The sequence below is a fragment of the Glandiceps talaboti genome, chromosome 19, assembly GCF_964340395.1.
Source record: "Glandiceps talaboti chromosome 19, keGlaTala1.1, whole genome shotgun sequence".
In the NCBI taxonomy this organism is placed as follows: domain Eukaryota; kingdom Metazoa; phylum Hemichordata; class Enteropneusta; family Spengelidae; genus Glandiceps; species Glandiceps talaboti.
The window spans coordinates 17,555,690-17,575,305 of record NC_135567.1 but is presented as its reverse complement, the minus strand read 5'-3'; the positions used below and the strand labels follow the sequence as shown (position 1 = coordinate 17,575,305).

At 36.7% G+C, this 19,616-nt stretch overlaps 1 protein-coding gene across 1 annotated transcript; it reads right to left on the bottom strand.

Annotated features, from left to right (window-relative positions):
* Positions 1 to 207: 207 nt before the first annotated feature.
* On the bottom strand, positions 208 to 15,057 carry LOC144450082 (cartilage intermediate layer protein 1-like). Its single transcript, XM_078140650.1, has 7 exons — positions 14,889 to 15,057; positions 7,809 to 7,910; positions 7,366 to 7,527; positions 5,717 to 6,040; positions 5,065 to 5,173; positions 3,815 to 3,975; positions 208 to 2,603 (listed from the first exon to the last, which is right to left on the bottom strand). Exons 1-7 carry the CDS (start codon positions 15,055 to 15,057, stop codon positions 208 to 210), a joined length of 3,423 nt encoding a protein of 1,140 aa, XP_077996776.1.
* Between the last annotated feature and the right edge of the window lie 4,559 nt (positions 15,058 to 19,616).

The window sequence follows — 19,616 nt, the reverse complement described above, 5'->3', positions numbered from 1 at the left end:
TAGTTAATGGGGAAGTTTTCACAAAATTATTGAAACATTTCTGAAACTGAGTAGTCACTATTGTTTGTTAACCATTTCATTGATACTGAACACAATCTTGTTAACTGCTTCAACGCCACAACCCGTAAATTGTGCCACCATGCTTTATCTTGGATAAAATAACAAACATTACCGCAAAAGTGTTCAGTAAATATGTTACTATAACTATTAATTATCATTACAGTCAAACTGTAAGGCCCATCCTCTCATTGGGTTATCTATGTCATCTCCACTCGAATCATACCCATCCAAACAATTTTCATAGGCTTTAGTATAGCCTACACGACCACCACCTTCGCCAACATATATGCCTGTGGTTTCTCCATTAGAGTTACCGACTGGCATCTTAGCAGTAAATGTGTGAATACCAATAGTATCTATGACAATGCTACCATTAAGATTATGGTTATGAAGAAGACTTTCAAATCCTTGTCTAAATCCGTTACTGTCGGGTTTTAATCTACAATTGGTTGAATGTGCAGACGGGGACACTTTGATGACAGTCTGATCTGGTCCAACGGTTTTACCAAAACCTGGAATATCAGCCTCGGGATCACCCTCTCTCAAAGGACCACTACACTTGAATTCAATACAAGCTGCTGTCATTGCTGAGACGCCATTGGACTTGGTATCATCGATGCGGAAACCAAATGGTTCATTACCAACTAATGGATCACCACCGCCACCATAACTGGACACTCTGAACCTTTCTTGGTTTGGACTATCTACAAGAATCTTTATGAAGCACGCTCTCTTGTTCCCACCTTCTAATGGAAACCAAGACCATACAGTACGATTTCTACTAATGTGAATAGGCTTGTCGAAATCATAATCTTCAGTTTCACTTTCATACAGTCCACCGATTGATTTCTTGACAAAGACAACATGATTCTCATTCTTGTCAGCACTGTTACACTTGCCTTCAGCTATATTGTTAGCAATCCACTGCCAGTAAAGTGGACCAGGGTCGTCTCCACTTTTATCGTCATAGTCATATATATCATAGTATACATCATAGTCATAATAGTAATTGTAAGGACACTCTCCTGGGATGTCGGGATCACAGGACATCTTTGGTGTTATCGCCTTCATCGATATACTACCACTTTCATCTCCTAATGGTGGAAGTTCTACTGTGTTTATGATATCCTGTGGCCACTCACTTGTCGTGTAACCTGCTGGTATTGTCAGTAAGGTGTTGGACCCAGTTGGATCCAATGCTGTCAGCACACTACCACCGGAGTCTGCAGTGACTCTCACAAAAAATGAATGTTCATCGCGGGAACAAAGAGTAACCAGACAAACAGAACCATATTGATCTGATACACTCTTATCAAAGAAAGCTAATGGTCCTGGACCATACACAAATGGATCGGTTTTGCCAGTTAAATCGTACGTTGTGGCCGTAACTACAGCGCCCTCTATGGGTGTGCTCAGCGCTTCATCTTCATAGACTCTAATCTTCAAGTAACATTTTGTAAAACCATAAAAAAATTTGTCAATGTTGTACCAATCATAGATTGCATTGTCCAATTCAGAAGGCACAATGTCGCCAACTACTATTGTCCCTGCCTGTCTCTTCTCCCGTCTATCCTGCACAATTTGAAGTTTGCCGATTTCATCCCAAGACCCAGTAGCAGCATTCATAGCCCACAACTTGGTCCTCAGATCACCATTTTCATCCACATCATTCAGATCGATATTGGTTGTTGCTGTGTCAATAACTATTTGCATTGGTTTGTCTATAATTAGAGGGTTATTTGAGTCGTCTTCAAACTTTGCTATAAACATTCCGTAGGTGCGTAGTTCTTGGCTTTGACCTTCAACGTCAGTTGTAGTTAAATCACTTTGTATGACGTCAGTGGCAGATGGGTCCCTGGGGTCAATGAACGTAATAGAAGCCTTGACATCGCCCTCATACGGCGTGTTATCTGACTTTTTAAATGCACCGTCCGGAATCTGAACTTCAGCAAATCCATCTTGACCCAGTCCTAATGGTATGCTAGAGCCCTCACTTACACTAAATGTTACTGGTGGCGCCTTTCTCTGTAAGTAGATTTCATGGAAAGTAGCCTGACTTTGCCCAACAGGTAAAACACGACTTGAATCAACGAATATGCCATATTTATCACGGATTTGTAGACATAATCTACGTTTTGCTTTTGTCGTTTCAAAAGAAAAAGTCCCATCCTCATTTGTTTTTCCAACGTTAGAATCATCAACATAAAGATCACGGTTCAACACTAGGCTATGATCATCAGCTGCTCTGACACGACCATACACTTTGACTGTCTGCCTACCACATGGCATACAACCACACTTAGTTACTATAGTTACTGTCATGTTAAACGTTATACATTCTACGTCTTGTTGCTCCGTATCAATAATACCACAGCAATATTCTTGCTCATCACCACACGCCAGGTCATCGGCTAGATTACCAGGACACTTGTTTGCAATACATTGACCAACTTCATAATACTGGTTACCATTCACAACACATTCATCAGGAAGCTTTAGAAGTCTTGATGTTGGTGACGGGTTACATGGTGTAGACTCCTGATCTAGTTGGGAAAAGAAAAGAAAAGAAAATCTGTTTACTCCACTAAAAAATGAGAAATGTAGTCAATACAAGTTGCTACAATACAGATATCATGGCCACTGTAAGCTTGATGTGTCAGTCTACTGGCAGTTATTTCTATTAGCCTTAGGAGATTAATCATTAATCATACAACTTCCCTCTCTCCTATATAATTATTTCAGATCAGTTCTGTGTTTTCCAATACATACATACATACATACATACATACATACATACATACATACATACATACATACATACATTTGATTACAATTAATCTCCTGATACATACTATTTGTAAAGTGAAGTATTATGGACTGTTGCTCTGCTACAGGTCCATGCTGGAATAAAAGATTGCTCAATTTAAACAGCTTTTTTACTCAGTCTGCCTCTTGTCTGTTTAGCTGTTTTCCCACCTCTTCCCACACCTGACGCCAGAACCCAGTCATTAGTATTGGCTGAAGTTTTATCCATATTGCTACTAAGGTCTAGAATCTTGTTGTGGGGGAAGTATTAAGCTTTAAAGCTTGTGTGCATTGTTACATTATTCCATGTACTAATTTGTATGTATATATTTTGGCCTAGCTTTGGAGAGTTGGTTATACCCGCCTTGTGCATGGTGCATGTGAACGCATGTACATGTATATGCTGGGTATTGAAGCCCCAGAGTGTAGGTGAATGGCACATCCAACCAAGCTAAATTGTAGTTTCTCACTAGTGATAATGCATTGCTACCACATTCTGAACTCACATCATAAGTCTTTAATATTTCCTTATTCAATTTTATTATTTTCATCATCTGTGTGTATCCTGTATTTAATTACTCTCCTGAGCTGCAGTGAACCACTGCAAGTTACTTGAAGGTCCATTCAAACGACATTGCAATTTCTATTGATAAAATAAATGCGTGAGAAGTGATTTATACCATTTTCTGAACTCAGTTATCTTTGGTATTGCCAGGCTTCTTTCTTAGACTGCCTGACACGGCTATTACTGACGTTTACACTGTGTATACGAAAAATGTACTCTAACAACGGTCCCTAATCCTTATGCCACAGTCTCCCCCATTTCACATGTTATGTGATACGAGCTATATTACATAGTATGCATATTGAAGTCAGTTATCTTCCAACAGCCTCCATTTGTATTAGTCTCTCTAAACTGGTTGGTTCTTTTTAACTATTCAATACTAACCATTAATTGTCAAAGTTGCGGAAACAGAATATGCTGTGCCAACTTCATTGTTTGCTCGGCATTTGTATTCTCCACTGTCATCCATACTGACATCATTCAAAATGAGCGATCCTCCAGATGTAACGTTATAGTCTGTCTTTACGATCTTGTTATCTTTAAACCTACAAAGCAAATGAAACAGGTTACAGGCTTATTTTTAAGAAACTCTATTGTTCAAATCATTACTTTTGATGTCATTGAATATTAGCCAGTGCTTAGAATTAACTTTGATTTTTTTAATGAAAGTGACGCCTATTTGAAAGATATTGATAGATGTATTTTTCGTAATTTTGCTGAGTCGTTGGTGATACCATTGTTGCTGCTGTTGTTGGTTTGTTTCATATTCTAGTGTTGTATGACTTAGATAGATATTCAATTATCATAACAACCAATTCAGTTGCACATTTCTATCTAAAACATAGAAATCTGTGATAAACGTGATTACAATGACCTCTATCCGTGCGTCCATGCATCCATAATATGTCATTTCTCGGATACGCATTTCTTTCAAGCCTGGCACAAATGTGACATTTCATATAGTACATATGCATGTCAATCTGTTTTGTGTGATATGCAAATTTGACCGAATGGCGGCCATATTTGTGGTTACAAAGCAATATTAACAGCATAACTCAAAATACAAACTTCCTTTTAAGATATTCACCTTTGACCTTGACCTTCAGGGCCAATTGTCAAAATCCAGCCATTTCCTGCCTATCTCAGACACTTTGTCTTTTTTATTTGCTGTCAATGTCTTTTAAATCATGTCCACAGGTAATATAGTAGAAGAAACTATACACAAGGGTTAACTGTAGTGCTCCTAACACGTTTTAATGAATGGCGGCCATAGTTGGAGTAACAAATCAATATATCTTTGCATAACTCCACTGAAGTGTATAACTCCATATAATCACGTGCAAGCTTGATGGCCAGAGACCATATGTCAATTTATAAAAATAAAGTCAATTCATCCCTTGCAAATAACTATACAATGTACATATTATTCACCAATTATACTAATCATATCCATTTCTTTAGATAGTCGATTCTGTATTTTAACTGAATCTTATCTTCCTGTACAGCATCTCTGTTCTTCTGTTGTGCACTTCACACCATATCTCCAAACTGTATAGATAGCTCGAAGAACCTTTCCCCGAACAGGTACTTTAGGAACATGTCGGTTTAACTTCTATGTATTGTTTCGTACTTACCATTCATAATACTGGATATCAGGTTTACCATGTGCTTGACAACAAAACTTCACATTGCTACCAATCAGTCGTCTTTTATTTTGGGGATGGTCATCCATAATTGGGGAAACTGGGAGTAATAAAGAAATCAAGATAAATCACATACCACCTGTTTTATTCACAACTCATTAATAAATATTGCTTATACTTCACATTGACTTCAAACTTCTACTATCACAAATAACACAAATCAGCTGAATTTATCCTTATAACCTATTGAATTGGTATTGAAATTAAATTTTACAAATACAAGGATTTGATGACATAATCCCTTGCATAAACCCCTAGTACAATTAACATACTATTCACTAAGTATACTAATCATATTCCAAAATTCATTGTACAATATCTGGGTTGTTTTGAAAAACTCGAATTCGGTGACATTTGAACTGAGGAAGTAACTGCAAAGTTACTAGATGGGGTAGTTCCATCGGCTTACAGATTACACGTTACAATACAGGCATAACCGCTAAATATGTTAGTTATGTTGTGTGTTAAAAATAAAGTAGAAATAAATTGACAAAATTTGTTTTCATGGTGTCGATATCATCCTATACCATATGTTAGCTGTTATATGATTTTAAGTAGACACTTCATTTTTCTTTGAACTCACCAATACGTTCCAGGACAATATCTACACCCCTTTCCTCATTGGTTTGACGTCTTTTCCGCTTTGGAGATTCTACTGTCTCACGTACAAATCCAGTTTTCTCTATCAGCAATGCATAGTCCTCTACGCAGACTCCACTTAACTCAAAATGTCCATCCTGGTCAGTAGATGTGATAGCAGTGATAGGGAAATCACGATGGTAGATTAAGACATCTTGTAGTGGCCTTCCTGCAGTGTCCATCACAGTACCAGAAATAGAGTGAGTGTTACAAACACACACTATACAGACTTCATCTAACTCACCAACTAGACACGTCATGGAGCAATCTGACATCATAGAAAACAAGAGACAGGTTACAATTTCATAATTGTCACTGTAAATAACGAATAGAGTGAGATAGCATACAAATGACACATGTCATGGTGAACTGTAAGTGCTAATTTGTACCTCAAGGTAATGTAAGATCATATTTTTTCCCTAAACGGTAGTAAGACGAAATTAGCTAATATTTTCGATCAGATAAATGGAAGTAAATCATATTTTTTTCCCTAAACAGTAGTAAGACGAAATTAGCTAATATTTTCGATCAGATAAATGGAAGCAAATTTACAGGATTTTCTAAATTTCTTGTTTTCCCACAATGTTAGTGTATGAACTAATCAATAAAAAAACCCCTGCAAGCTTTAATCTATGAAAACTTAGATAATTAATTCGGCCATATCAGAAGAATTCACTGAAATTATTCTGTAAGCTACTTTGAGTAAGACGCAACAAGGAATCTCAAAGCAATACTTATGGCAAGCCGTACAGTATAGCAAACCAAGTACGCCTAAAATCACTTAATGCATTTCAATTTATTTTGTCTAACTTTTCATTTTCTTACACTTGTACATATTTGATATGTTCATTTTATATAGTTGTACGATTTTTCAATATTGCGTGCTTTTGTATTTATATGTTCACTTTAAAAACATGTTACGACATTATAATTGTCTTCGTAGCGTTGTTAGAACAATTGATTGCATTAAAAGGATTTGCTAGCTCCTCCCTAGCCCTCATCATCGACCATATTCATCAGAATGAGCATGGAGGTAAATCTCCATGAACTAAGTTATATCGTAATGCCACGTTTGAGTTCAGACATCTTTATTAAAGTGGTGATTACACATTCTTCCCCAAAGAGAATACTGTAAGGACTTGTAATATGTAGCAAATAAAAAGACACAACACTCAGCGAGTGTCTTCTTAATTAGAGTTAGCTGTACTAAGCTGCAATATTTTACATCTATTGCCTGAAAGGATATGTTCAGCCTAAAGATTTAAGTCAAAAATATGTTATGGTTTCTTCACATCCCCCCCCCCCCCCGGGCTAGAGATACTTGCCAGTTCCTATATACGACGGTTTTCCTTGTGCGGTTGACTTTGGTAGAACATGTGCTTTTACTTGCATGAGTAGAGTAAGACAAACAGTAGATTGAACGTTTTTCGCAATAACTTGCATGGATGGACAAAAAGCACTTAGAAGTTTAACACAGAAATGTATATCACCTGCCAGTAGGAGCACTATTGTATGTATTCGTATGTATTTAGATTAAAAGTACACGCGAGAGGCCCCAAGACCCTTTCTACCTTAAAACAGAATATATATCACCTGGACAATTCCATTCTCCACAGGTCTTGGTCTGTGTTGTGTCACCATAACACTCTCTGTTCTGCACAGCTGAATAACATGTCCTGTTACGAGTTCGAATACCACCTCCACATGTGACGTCACAGGATGACCATTCACCCCATGTGTACCAACTTGTAAGTCCTGAAATTGCAAAAAGAGGTATAATATGCCATGTGGTCAGTATTGTTAGCGTGGTAATGATAATCACATGCTCAAATATGTATGTCAATTTCCGCATCCACTATGTCCTGCGAGACTTCACAATTTTCGCACTTTTATTATATTTTTCTCGAAAACATAAAAAATGTTTAGGGTCAGCGTGAAAAGCTAGGTGGGGTCGAGTAACCGGAACCAAACAATTATTTAGGCCTTAGTCCAATACTTCCTATTCAGGACTGTTTTGACATAAATGGTGTACTAACCTGAGATATATGATGGGGGTGGATTTTCGAGAATGTACAGAGCTGGACTGGTATTATTGGTATTATTGGTATTGGTATCGATATCGGGGTTGGCATCAGGATCTGTAATGGTAAATACATAGCAACCCATAGCGTTAAAAGTAAATTTGATAAATTTATGCTATTTTGTACAGTATACATACTAACTGGATACCACAGACGTTGCTATTGATTCGCTACCAGAGTACAGCATGGACATCTTTGAACATGCACCTAAGTCAGAAGTAAGTAAGTAAGTCAGTCAGTCAGTCAGTCAGAAACTATTAATTCCTTTGAAAATTAACGTCAAAACCTGAGATATACCCTTTCACTTAATGCTACATGTGCACCATTTGTCACTGAGTGCGTACAGTGGACAAAGTAAAATAACGCTACCCCACTCAGAGGTTTTAAAGATGATGGCGAAGACGTCACTGCCAACAAAGACTGACTGCCTAGCAGATGGCCGATGCCCTGGTTTTCAGGGCACTGGTGTGCTCACTTCATTGATTATGCCACATCACCTTGAACCTGGTGAGTGACCTGGTGAGAGTCCAGAAGATCTTTACCAACGTCTTACTGCTAGCTGTTACCAATGACAGAATACAACTATCTAATATTCGCAAAGTTTTGATGGGACTGTAAACTCTCAGCTGTCACAGTAAACTCTCAGCTGTCATGAAATAATACTTTGAACAAATGCTTGCATATCGCGAATAGCATTCTTCTGAGGTAACAACATTAAGTTATTATCAGATCAACAGTGTCAAATAATGACTGATTACAGGCAGCTGGAAGAGTAATGGCGCTATGACATTGTTTGGCTATATTTCAAATTTTGCCAGTATCATTTGCATTGAATTAAGACAACAACAACACTTCGGTTCATTCATTTATGGTGCTGCTTATTTTATCATCCAATCATTTGAGTATTGTTACAGTATAATTTATGTTTATAAGAATTTAATGTTGAAATTAAAGTATGAACTTCACTTTAGAAGCAAGAGAGCCGAAGGCAACAACTTGGCCTATAACCTAAGAAGGGAGCAAGCTGAAGGAGCAGCTAGGCCTAGACTAGGAGTTTCCATCTGCTCCGTGGCTACTTCTAAAATAGTTCCAACTTAAACATGAATATGTGTGTAGTCTGAGCTAATTCCCTAAAGTCCAAGTGATCCTTGGTACACAAGTTGATTCAGTAAAGTCCAAGGCGATCCCGCCTTTTGTAAGACAACCTACTATGTAGAGACAACAGTATAACACACTGTCGGGAAACTATAGCAGACGATGAAGAACTGTCTCAAACTTTAGAATATTTTGTAGTCCTTACTTTGTTATAGTTCATACATAAAGGCCTCCCAGGCTTGTCAAAAAAATAATATAGCAGTGAGCTAAGAACCCGAACTCTAGCTTGATAAGCCCAAACTTTCACAAGCTTTAACGTCTCCCATGGATGAGATCCACATTATCCACACTGTTGTATCCAATATTACTTCTCACAAGGACAATTTCAAAACCTGTTCTGCGAGTAAAACAGAGAGACCAAAGAGTGTATTGCTCCTGTCCCCTGTGTAAGCAGGCTAGCCAAGTGTAATTTTCTGTCTGACCAAGAACATAAATTCATCACCACGGTGAGGTAGCTAATATAGTCATCATTGACACCAATAAACGACTGTACTCTCAACAATGAAATTACAGATCCTGAGTATTTTCTTATTACAATGTTGCCGGAGGACTGACGTTCTTGAAAGGTCTTTTTTTTTTAAATTTACAATAGGCCATTATTTAAATGCTTGAATGTGTCGTTTTAACGAAATCCGAAAAACGACCATAAAAGAAAATAAATATAATACCTCTGTTATTTCAAATATGGATTTTAAAGCTGTCATGACTTGCTACAAATGGAACCTTTTTGAAACTGCATGTTGTTAGATGGCAACATCATGATATTCAAAGCCATGGATAGCGTCTAGACTATAAACACAGTCCTAAATGCTACATTTTGGGCATGTCGAAGAGGGACAATGTCTTTAGCTGGCAGCCCATACAGAAGGGGATTGCAATAGTCAAGTTTCGATTATATATAAATGCATTGAACAGTTTCTGACAAACTTCCTTTGTAAAATACTGGCTTAGGCGACCTATTGTTCGTAGGTGAAAAAGAACTGATCAAATAGATGTGCTTCTTGAGATTATAACAGTCATCAAATGTTACACCAATGTTACGTGCTGAATCCACTAATTGCACAGAGCACGATCCAATGTCGATGTGGTTGATGGGACGAGGAAGCCTGTTGAACTGAGAGCTGATAAGGACTTCAGTCATCAGTAAGCTGTAGTTTATTTTGGGTCATCCATGCTTTATATCATGTGCAGTAGTTTCCATCTTAGTTACTGTAATAGACGTGTCTGATTAGATATTGATAGACCTGGTTGTCATCTGCATATTGTTGGAAATTGAGATGGAGATGTTGGATTAGCTTTCCAAAGACAGAATAAGAGTCTTGAGGCACACTTGAAACTCGAAACTCCAGATCATTGAGAGTTGACGAGGTATTATCAATAGTATCAAGAGTTGGAGCGTATTTTTGTTATATTGTTTATGAAATAGTGACTACTGAATTGCTTACTGAGCACTTTGACAGGTGTATGATTAGGGAGAGAATTCTGTTGCTGATTGCCAGAAAAGCTGGAATATATGCGAAATCGCAAAAAATTGTTTTACTTGCAGTACCACGATTTATTTAGCTCCCATTATAACACACGCCATGTACATGTGTTATGATCCACAATATCGTATTTCTGGGATTGGGTTTAAATTCAACTGTTTTAAGAGTCAAGGCTTAAGTTCAGTCAATGTTACTCCCGGAGCCTAACACCTAAGCACACCATGTAATTTATCAAAGTATAATGACATATTTCTGATGGATGACAGTATGTAACAGGCACAATTGTTAACGTCAGCACTTTTATCATTTCTATACCGCGAGACTCGAAGCCACGGATGGTATCTAGACTACTTTTGTACAGGGGGGGGGGGGGGTAAATATAAATGTGTCATATCATGGACCAATATTTGAAGATTTACTATTTCGGCAATTTCGCCCTCTTGTCTAGACAAATACTTGTAGATTTAACCCTGGCTCTTATCAGGTGAATGATGAGAAAACTGGGCATTGATATATTGTGATTAGTTGAGTGTAAAACTAATCTCATTGTTCTGTCACAGAAAAGATTAATGAGAGCATATGATCTTAGTGTGCGGTAAGTCAAAATTGGCTGTCGTAAATTATTACAGATGACTTCATTTTTACTTACATCCAATCAGTCTAACTAAAATAATTTAGTTTTTTTCCTACATTGAACTATTGATTTCGCCCCCAAGTCACATGGTATTTGAAATATGGAATGAATTTTACTGCCATGGTTGACATACAGCATAGAATCTAGTCTCACTAGACAATCGATTTTCTAGTGAGACTAGATTCTATGCTGTATGTCTTGTGTACAATACTGGTAGGATTAGTTGAGATAGCCAGCTAACCCAATAGCAAATATGTCGTTTTCCGGTTCAAAAAGTCGTATGTGAACTTTGAGTAAAACCATTCGTAAAATTAAGTAAAAACGGAGAACTATAGAAATTCAGTTGAAGCTGTCATGCAATATACTGCCAACACAGAAAGACTCTAGAGATTCGATTTCGACACCATGTTTTTTTTTTTACATCTTACACAACGTCTTATATATACACAATCAAAATTTAGGCACTGCAGTCGCACAGGCACTTGAAATATTACATTTGTTCTCACTGTGAAAACAAATAAACAGTTTTGTGTTTGAATCTTCCTTGTTTTATCCGACAGTGATGATGACTTGTGTTCACAGTGGGATAAAATGTATCAATTTGTATACGCTTGCACGTTATCAATTTCTGCACACTGCTTTATTTTAAATTGTAACAAAAAAATCTTGTGCTAAGACATAAACAAAACCGCGCCGCCTAATTGTAAATCTATAGCCAGTCTAATTTGGTAGTAACACATTCGACAAGCTGTGGTCAAAACAGCCATCACTAGTTATATGCTCTGCTATGGCAGTATTTGTACTCCAAAATTTTCATACAAAAGAAGAAACTTCTTTTACCTTTGTTCTCGCTAGTAAGAAGAAAGTACAACATTACTGCCAGAGTTATGACGATACACACGATCAGAGTTGTCACCGCGATTGCCAATAAACCAGTTTGACGTTTGGGTTTGTGTTTTCCCTTTGGTTTAATATCATGTACATCAACATAATCAGGTGAAACCTCCATTTGACGAGATCGAGTTTCAACGCATATGTTCAAGAACCAGATCTGTTTTGCGCAATGAATTCGTTTTCTGAAGTGAAGGCTTTTAAACCTATTGTCTACAAATAAACCTGGCGAGATTCTTATTTATTGGAAATTCGTTATAAGACACGTAATGTCAACACTTGAGAACTGCCTGTTTTATTTTTCAAGGTCTTTTCTGGTTTACTAGTTTGTGGCTCACAGAAGTAAACATTATACTTTTGCTACACGTTTTCCACGTTTTGGCAGGAGACACCTTAAATTTCAAATCGATATACTGAACATACAAGTGAGAAAAACAAGATGGCGGAGAATGTCATTGAAACGATTAACAAATAGCAGACAGTTTCATTGATGATTAACGAGTTTGAAGACAGTTTCATTGTGTAAAAACTGTCCATTTAATAGGTAAATGAAACCTGAAGGACGAGACGGAGAAGAGTAGAACTGATGTGAACTGCCAAATACCACTGAATATTTCTGTACATAGAACATGACATAACATCTCACCCATCAAATAAACATACAAACAGACAGCTTTTTTTTCTATTGGGTGCTGATTTTTTCCTTTTCATTCATTCATTCATTCATTCATTTTATTGCCAATTTTTTAAAGTAAGTTACAATTACAAAATGACAGGAAATAAATAAACAGATTGGCAATTTGGAGTCAAAAAAATAGCTTTTCGCTAATCAAGTTTGGCTCCACCTCAGAGTTCATATGCATCAATAACAATAAGGGCTACACAGAACTAGAAGAAAAAATATAATGGGAGAAAATTTCAAAAACGAGCTAACAATGCAAGAATATGTATTATATTCACTAGTTTAAATTTCGTCAAGTAGATACTCTTTAAAAGCTTTCCTGAACAGATGTTTTGATGTGAGACATTTCATTTCTGTTGGCAAACTGTTCCACAATTTTGTGCCTGAAAACCTGATGGAAAATTGACCGGCAGCTGTGCGTATTTTCGGAATTGCCAAATTTCGCCTAAGTTTAAATCTTGTGTCTCGGCTATGATCGATCTCCTGGAAATAATCGCTTAAATCATGAGGAAGGTTCTTGTTATACAAATCAAAAATAAAATTTCCTATACCAAGTTTATGAAGTTTATAAATATTAAGAAGACCCAGCTTTTTAAATAAAGGAGAAGACGAGTCTCTGAACCCAGAGTAAGTCATACATCGCACACACATTTTCTGGATATACAGTTGTAACGAGTGCAGTGATGAGACCAATGTGTATTCTTTGGTATCATTATGTAGCATTGGTGTTACGTTTAATGTGGCAGTTATATGTTAGCATTGTGTCTAACTCAAACTTTGGGAGACTTCAGTAATTACGGAGGAATTAGTGGGATCACATTTTTACAAATCTGTTGTGGGGGGCATGTTTTACAATTGTATTATCTAACTTTCCAATATTTTGGGAGTCGGCATGATCCCACCGCTGCCACCAGATCCACATCCCACTGCTGTCACATCTAGCTCTACTATAAAATCAGACAAATTACAAATAGTTGTGGTTTGAGGCGAGGAATGGGTCTCACAGGAGTAAAGGGGAACAGTGTGGTAAGATATTGGAAATAATGCAATGGGGTGGAGATGAAGTCGTCAGTCCCAATAATGTTGTGAGTGTGTCCATTACGTCTTTGGCTGTTCTGGCCATTAGCTCAGCCAAATATGTCCAAACGCAAGCATTTTGTTTTTCATTTTTTTTCCTTTTCCTGGGAAATGTTCTTCAAGGATATGAAGACACACAATTAAACAATTCTACAGAAATCTATTTAAGCTTGAGACTGTGGGATAGGGCTACGATATCGTGTAGAACTGTCAATAACTTTTCCAGTCATTCCACAGGCTATCCCGGAGTCACCCCCAAAGGCCTGGCAATGCATACCACTTGCGGGCTCCATGTCAGTAATCGTCCCTGATTGGTCGAGTCATTATAATTACTCCAGGAGTCCCTCAAAGTTAACTCGCTTTGTCAGTGAGACATGGGTGGGTGATACAACCTACCATACGAGTCGGTAGAACACTCACCCAGAGTTTGTGTCGACCACAGAAAAAACCCGACTTCGGTTGGATTCGTACACATGACCTACCAACTGCTAGTCATGTGCTTTAACCACTACGACACTGAGTTTGTTCTCAAACACAGGTATTGATTAATGCAGTGCCTGCACAAACCTCACTTTCGTGAAATTTAGTAGTGGGAAACAAACACAATGTTTCGTAAAAAATGTGAATGTGGTGGCACCTGTATAAACTAATACAAAATTTCCTGTATATAATAAATTTGAAAATCTGTTTGGGTACAAAGACTGGCATAACAGAGTGTCTATTGATGGCTGCCATTTTTCATCTCAATTATCAGAGTGGCTAAAGTTTAATTCGGCGGCATGGTAATTTGTTCATCGTAGCACAATATTTTTTCGTTATAAAATTAAAGCACCACTAGGTTTTATGTTGTTGTTGAGATAGACACAATAAAGATAACACAAACATCACGTACATAGTGTCTGCTTTGTATTTTGTTAATAATAACAAAAGCAAATACAAATGTAACAAAATACATAGGAGACACCATGTAAGTGATGTTTGTGTGTTAGCTTTATTGTGTCTATCTCAACATGAAACCATGTGATCAGTCTCACTGATCTTGATACATAGTTTAGTAGCATTTGCAAGCTAAGCTCCTGTAAATTCTATACGAAAGAAGAAATTTCTTTTACCTCCGTTCTCTCTAGTAAGAAGAAAGTACAACAGTACTGCCAGAGTTATGACGATACACACGATCAGAGTTGTCACCGCGATTGCCAATAAACCAGTTTTTCGTTTGGGTTTGTGTTTTCCCTTTGGTTTAATACCATGTACATCAACATAATCAGGTGAAACCTCCATTTGACGAGATCAAGCACCAACGCATATGTTTACGAACCAGATCTGTTTTGCGCAATGAATTCGTTTTCTGAAGTGAAGGCTTTTAAACCTATTGTCTACAAAGAAACCTGGCGAAATTTCTTATTTATTGGAAAGTCGTTATAAGACACGTAATGTCAACACTTGAGAACTGCATGTTTATTTTTCAAGGTCTTTCCTGGTTTACTAATTTGTGGGTCACAGAAGTGATCATTATACGTTTGCTACACGTTTTCCATTAAAAAGTGACAAAAGGTTCAAAACGTATACAGAATTTCATCTAAGTAACTGACCAAGCTGTATAAGTAAAGACCATTGCAAAAATAATCACAATATGTAATACAAGAAAACTTTTACCAGAAGCTGTATTATAAATCACAAACTGCCATATGAGCATGTAATAAATGTGAGTTTTGATGACGAATGAAACAAACAAACAAATAAATGTATGTATGTATGTATGTATGTATGTATGTATGTATGTATGTAACTTTAATATAAAAACAAAAATATCAAAATAATTAAAAATAGAAATTAGTAATTTGGTGTGAACGTTGAACACAAGGGTTCAACTCACGCCTCAACCAGGTACTATGGTTACAATAAACAAATAACTGTGAATGGAGAACTGGTATGGATTCGCAGCCAGTACAATGAAACCTGCAGTATGAATATGACAAGTACACGACTTGTTGTGTGTTACCATATATCCACGTCTCCCCTCCATGATATATGGTGTGACAAATCCCAAATGTAGTCACGATTGTGTGGTTTGCATCCCGGTAATAGATAGTTACTATGACAATGCCAAAGTCGTCTTTGTTGATATTTCATTGTTCGTACTAAATAGAGTAAGCAAGCACTCGTGAATGCATTAGTTTCCTTTCCGTTGACGTTGCTAGAAAATATTTATCTTTTATACACGGTATATGCAAATTTATCAGGAACTTATAGCCAATCATGTATCTTTCAAAGTAATGTTGGCAAGCTGAAAGCTAGCAAGGATGATGGGAGTGTTAAGTCTCGACACTGTAATGAGTTACAAAAAAACTTTCAATTGTTGATATGATATATATATATATATATATATATATATATATATATATATATATATATATATATATATATATATATATATATATATATGTGTGTGTGTGTGTGTGTGTGTGTGTGTCTAGATGGGCGCATGCAGTAGTACAGTAAATCACTCGATACTTGTCTGTGAGTAAATCAGATTAGAGCGTGGAGTATGTCTATTCGTCGTGTCACTTTAATGTGTACAATACGGTTGAACGTTGCCGTATCTCTCGTAGAACCTTCCCTATACTTATGGTAACGAAGTAACGAAGCAGAACTCGCTCGTTAAGTGGTAGGCAAAATCCGGGTACAAGCGTTGCAATGTCAGTAGAAAGTGTTTACCGATAAAGGAATTCAATCACATGACATTTGTTCGATGTGGTGGTCGTTTTATCAACTCAAGTGCCAATACTTCATACAAGACACAAATAATTATGACGTCATACCTAGTCTGACAATTGTATAGATTTGTATACGGGCTGGGATATTATGAATATACTATGGTTTATATTATGGCAAATGTGCAGATATTTCTTACAATAGACTTTAGAGTAGACGGTAAAATTTGAAGTAGTTGATTCACGTCGGGTTTTCACTAACAGTTCCTTTACAGTACGGAATGAGATTAAGTGCCTTTAATGGTAAGCACTTTACTTTTACTGACTTTTAATCAATCAATCAAATTTCTACAGAGCAATGTTCTGTTCAGTAGCACTGAATGGCTAAAAGACATCATAGGCTTTGGTGAACAAATAAGTCTTCAGTTTTCTTTTCAAACAATCCTGGCTGGAGGCTTGGTGAATGTCAAGTGGCAAAGAGTTCCATAGTTTGGGAGTGACATATGCGAATGAACGACCTCCATAAACGACTTATCTGTAAGTTGTTGTTGTTGCAAGCAGATTCTTGTTTGTAGAACGTAGAGTGTGTATGGCTGGAACAATGGCATTGGGGGCGTTATAAATGGATTTATACTTGCATTGACACTGAAGTATATTAAGGTGGGTCGTGTGCTGCCCAGAGTACTATAATGTAATGTTATTTATCTATTCATTTAAGGTGTGTATTATGTATGTGGGATAGGACAGGTACTATATTACTGTATGCACGCAATATTTTATCTACAAACGACAAACTATGAAACATATTAAAATGTAATGTTATTTATCTATTCATTTAAGGTGTGTATTATGTATGTGGGATAGGATAGGTACTATATTACTGTATGCACGCAATATTTTATCTACAAACGACAAACTATGAAACATATTAAAATGTCGCCCCTAACGTCAAAACTGAGTTAAAATAGTGGAGTCATGATATCTTCAACGTCGAGGGCGCTCATCAATGTACATAAATCATGAGCGAATGTTTCCATGAAGACAAACGTAAAAAGAGAGTGCAAAAAGAATGGAGAAGCTGTATAGGTTGGCTTTGAGTCATGTATGATGACGTCAATCCCTACGTCATTTCCTTGTACATGTAATGTTATAGTAAGACAGTGTGTGTGTGTGTGTGTGTGTGTGTGTGTGTGTGTGTGTGTGTGTGTTATCAACTTTAATACATTCGTATATATTCCACACAACTCATGAGGAAGAGGTTTATTCCAATTTAACAAAATACGAGTTTGACGATCTTTTTTTTATCAACTTGTCACCATTTCTATGTGATGTATCTTATTTTAGTTCGGTGTCATTTGATTTGACAAATATACAAAATCACATACAATGTTAACTACACACATCTGACCCTATTCTGACCCAATACATATATATATATATATCACTGACTGTACCGTTAGTTGTCCGATGATTGCGAAAGCATGAAACACTGTGTAACGGCTCCTGTGTATCTTGCTTGATACTGTACTATTATTAGTAGTAGTTATATATATTATATACTATTACTAAGGGCATGTCTAGGTTAGCATGGTTATCTCGAGGTCAAATATCAAAGTTCACAACATCACTGTATTGCTAAACAGATCAAAGGGTGACTGTGACTTTGTGACCGCCTAGGTCAATCTCAGGTCAAAGTAGCACTATTGTAGGAAAACGAGTGACACGTGATACGGAGGAATCGATTTTACAATACAATAGCATACACAGCCCATTGCAAGGCAGCGGTCACTTGCTCTGTTTATTACAACAACACAGAAACCACTAAGAAACTGCATATGCTAAACTTTAAGATAACAAGTTTGCAGTTTATCGCTACATTTTGTCTAAATGAAATGAACTGACATATCAACAAACAGACATCAAATGCAGGTATAAAAACTTTGGCGCCAGCGTGTCTGCATATAGTTGCAGTATGTTGAAATGGTTTATTCATAATAGACAACGTGTAACAAGAAATTACTTTCTTGACAAGTTATCTTAACATGTAGAATGTGCAGCTTCAAATTGGTTTCTGCGTGGTTTTATCAACCAGAACCAGTGAACACTAACATGGAATGGGTTGTATTACCATTATTGTCAGACAGCGGTAATAATCTTTTAAATTGTATTAGCGTGGAATAGTTTTCATTTTAAGACGTTCAAAATGTAGCAAGAAATTGTGGTTTTGCTATGTTAAAATGTAGAAGGATATGGTATAGGTGGAACGTTACAGAGTCACATTAGTCGGTGTTACAGTGCAGTCTAGACCAGTAGAATGACATCTTGATTACATTCAGTGTTTTGTCCTTAAGTTTACCTTAAGTCAATACAACGGTGATATTTAGTACTTGTACATTGTACACTATACGGTGTACATCCATTGACTGTACGTTCTGCTGTGTTGTGTTGACGTACAGTACATAGGTTATTCACTGTCATATAATACATACCTAGTACATACAGTGGTACCAATAACAACCAAACATCAATGTTGTACAGACGATTGAACTGAAAACACTGGATTTCAGGCGATTTAGTGAGAACACCGGATTTCAGACGACTTAGTGAAAGCATATGAATTCAGACGAGTGAGTGAAAATACAAGAGAGCCGTACAAGACTTTAAGTGGTGGTGAAGTATTTATTTAACAACTACAACACGTCAAGGGTTTCGATAAACATGGATAGACAAAACAAGAGAGACAGCAAGCATAGCAAACGTCGTGACACTGGTTAGTTTATATTTATTATGATAAGTTTGAAAACTTTACTTTCAGGTGCAAGAATTGGAAATAGATGACTTGATTCACTCATTTATTAGACCTATGAATCAACTGTTGAGTTAATTAGTCCTGCGGCGATCGTCAATGAAAACAAACACTTCGAAAGAGTAAATGTAACAAATGTAAACTATTCTATTCATAAAAAGCCTTCACGACATGTTAATTATGTTTACACTGTGATTTCAGACATCTAGACTTTCATTGTGTTAATATAGTGAGTTTATAAAGTATATCAGAGTTAAGTTGAGAATTTAGAATCGATATATGGTGTGAAACGGAAACTTACTATATCATGCTTAGACAAG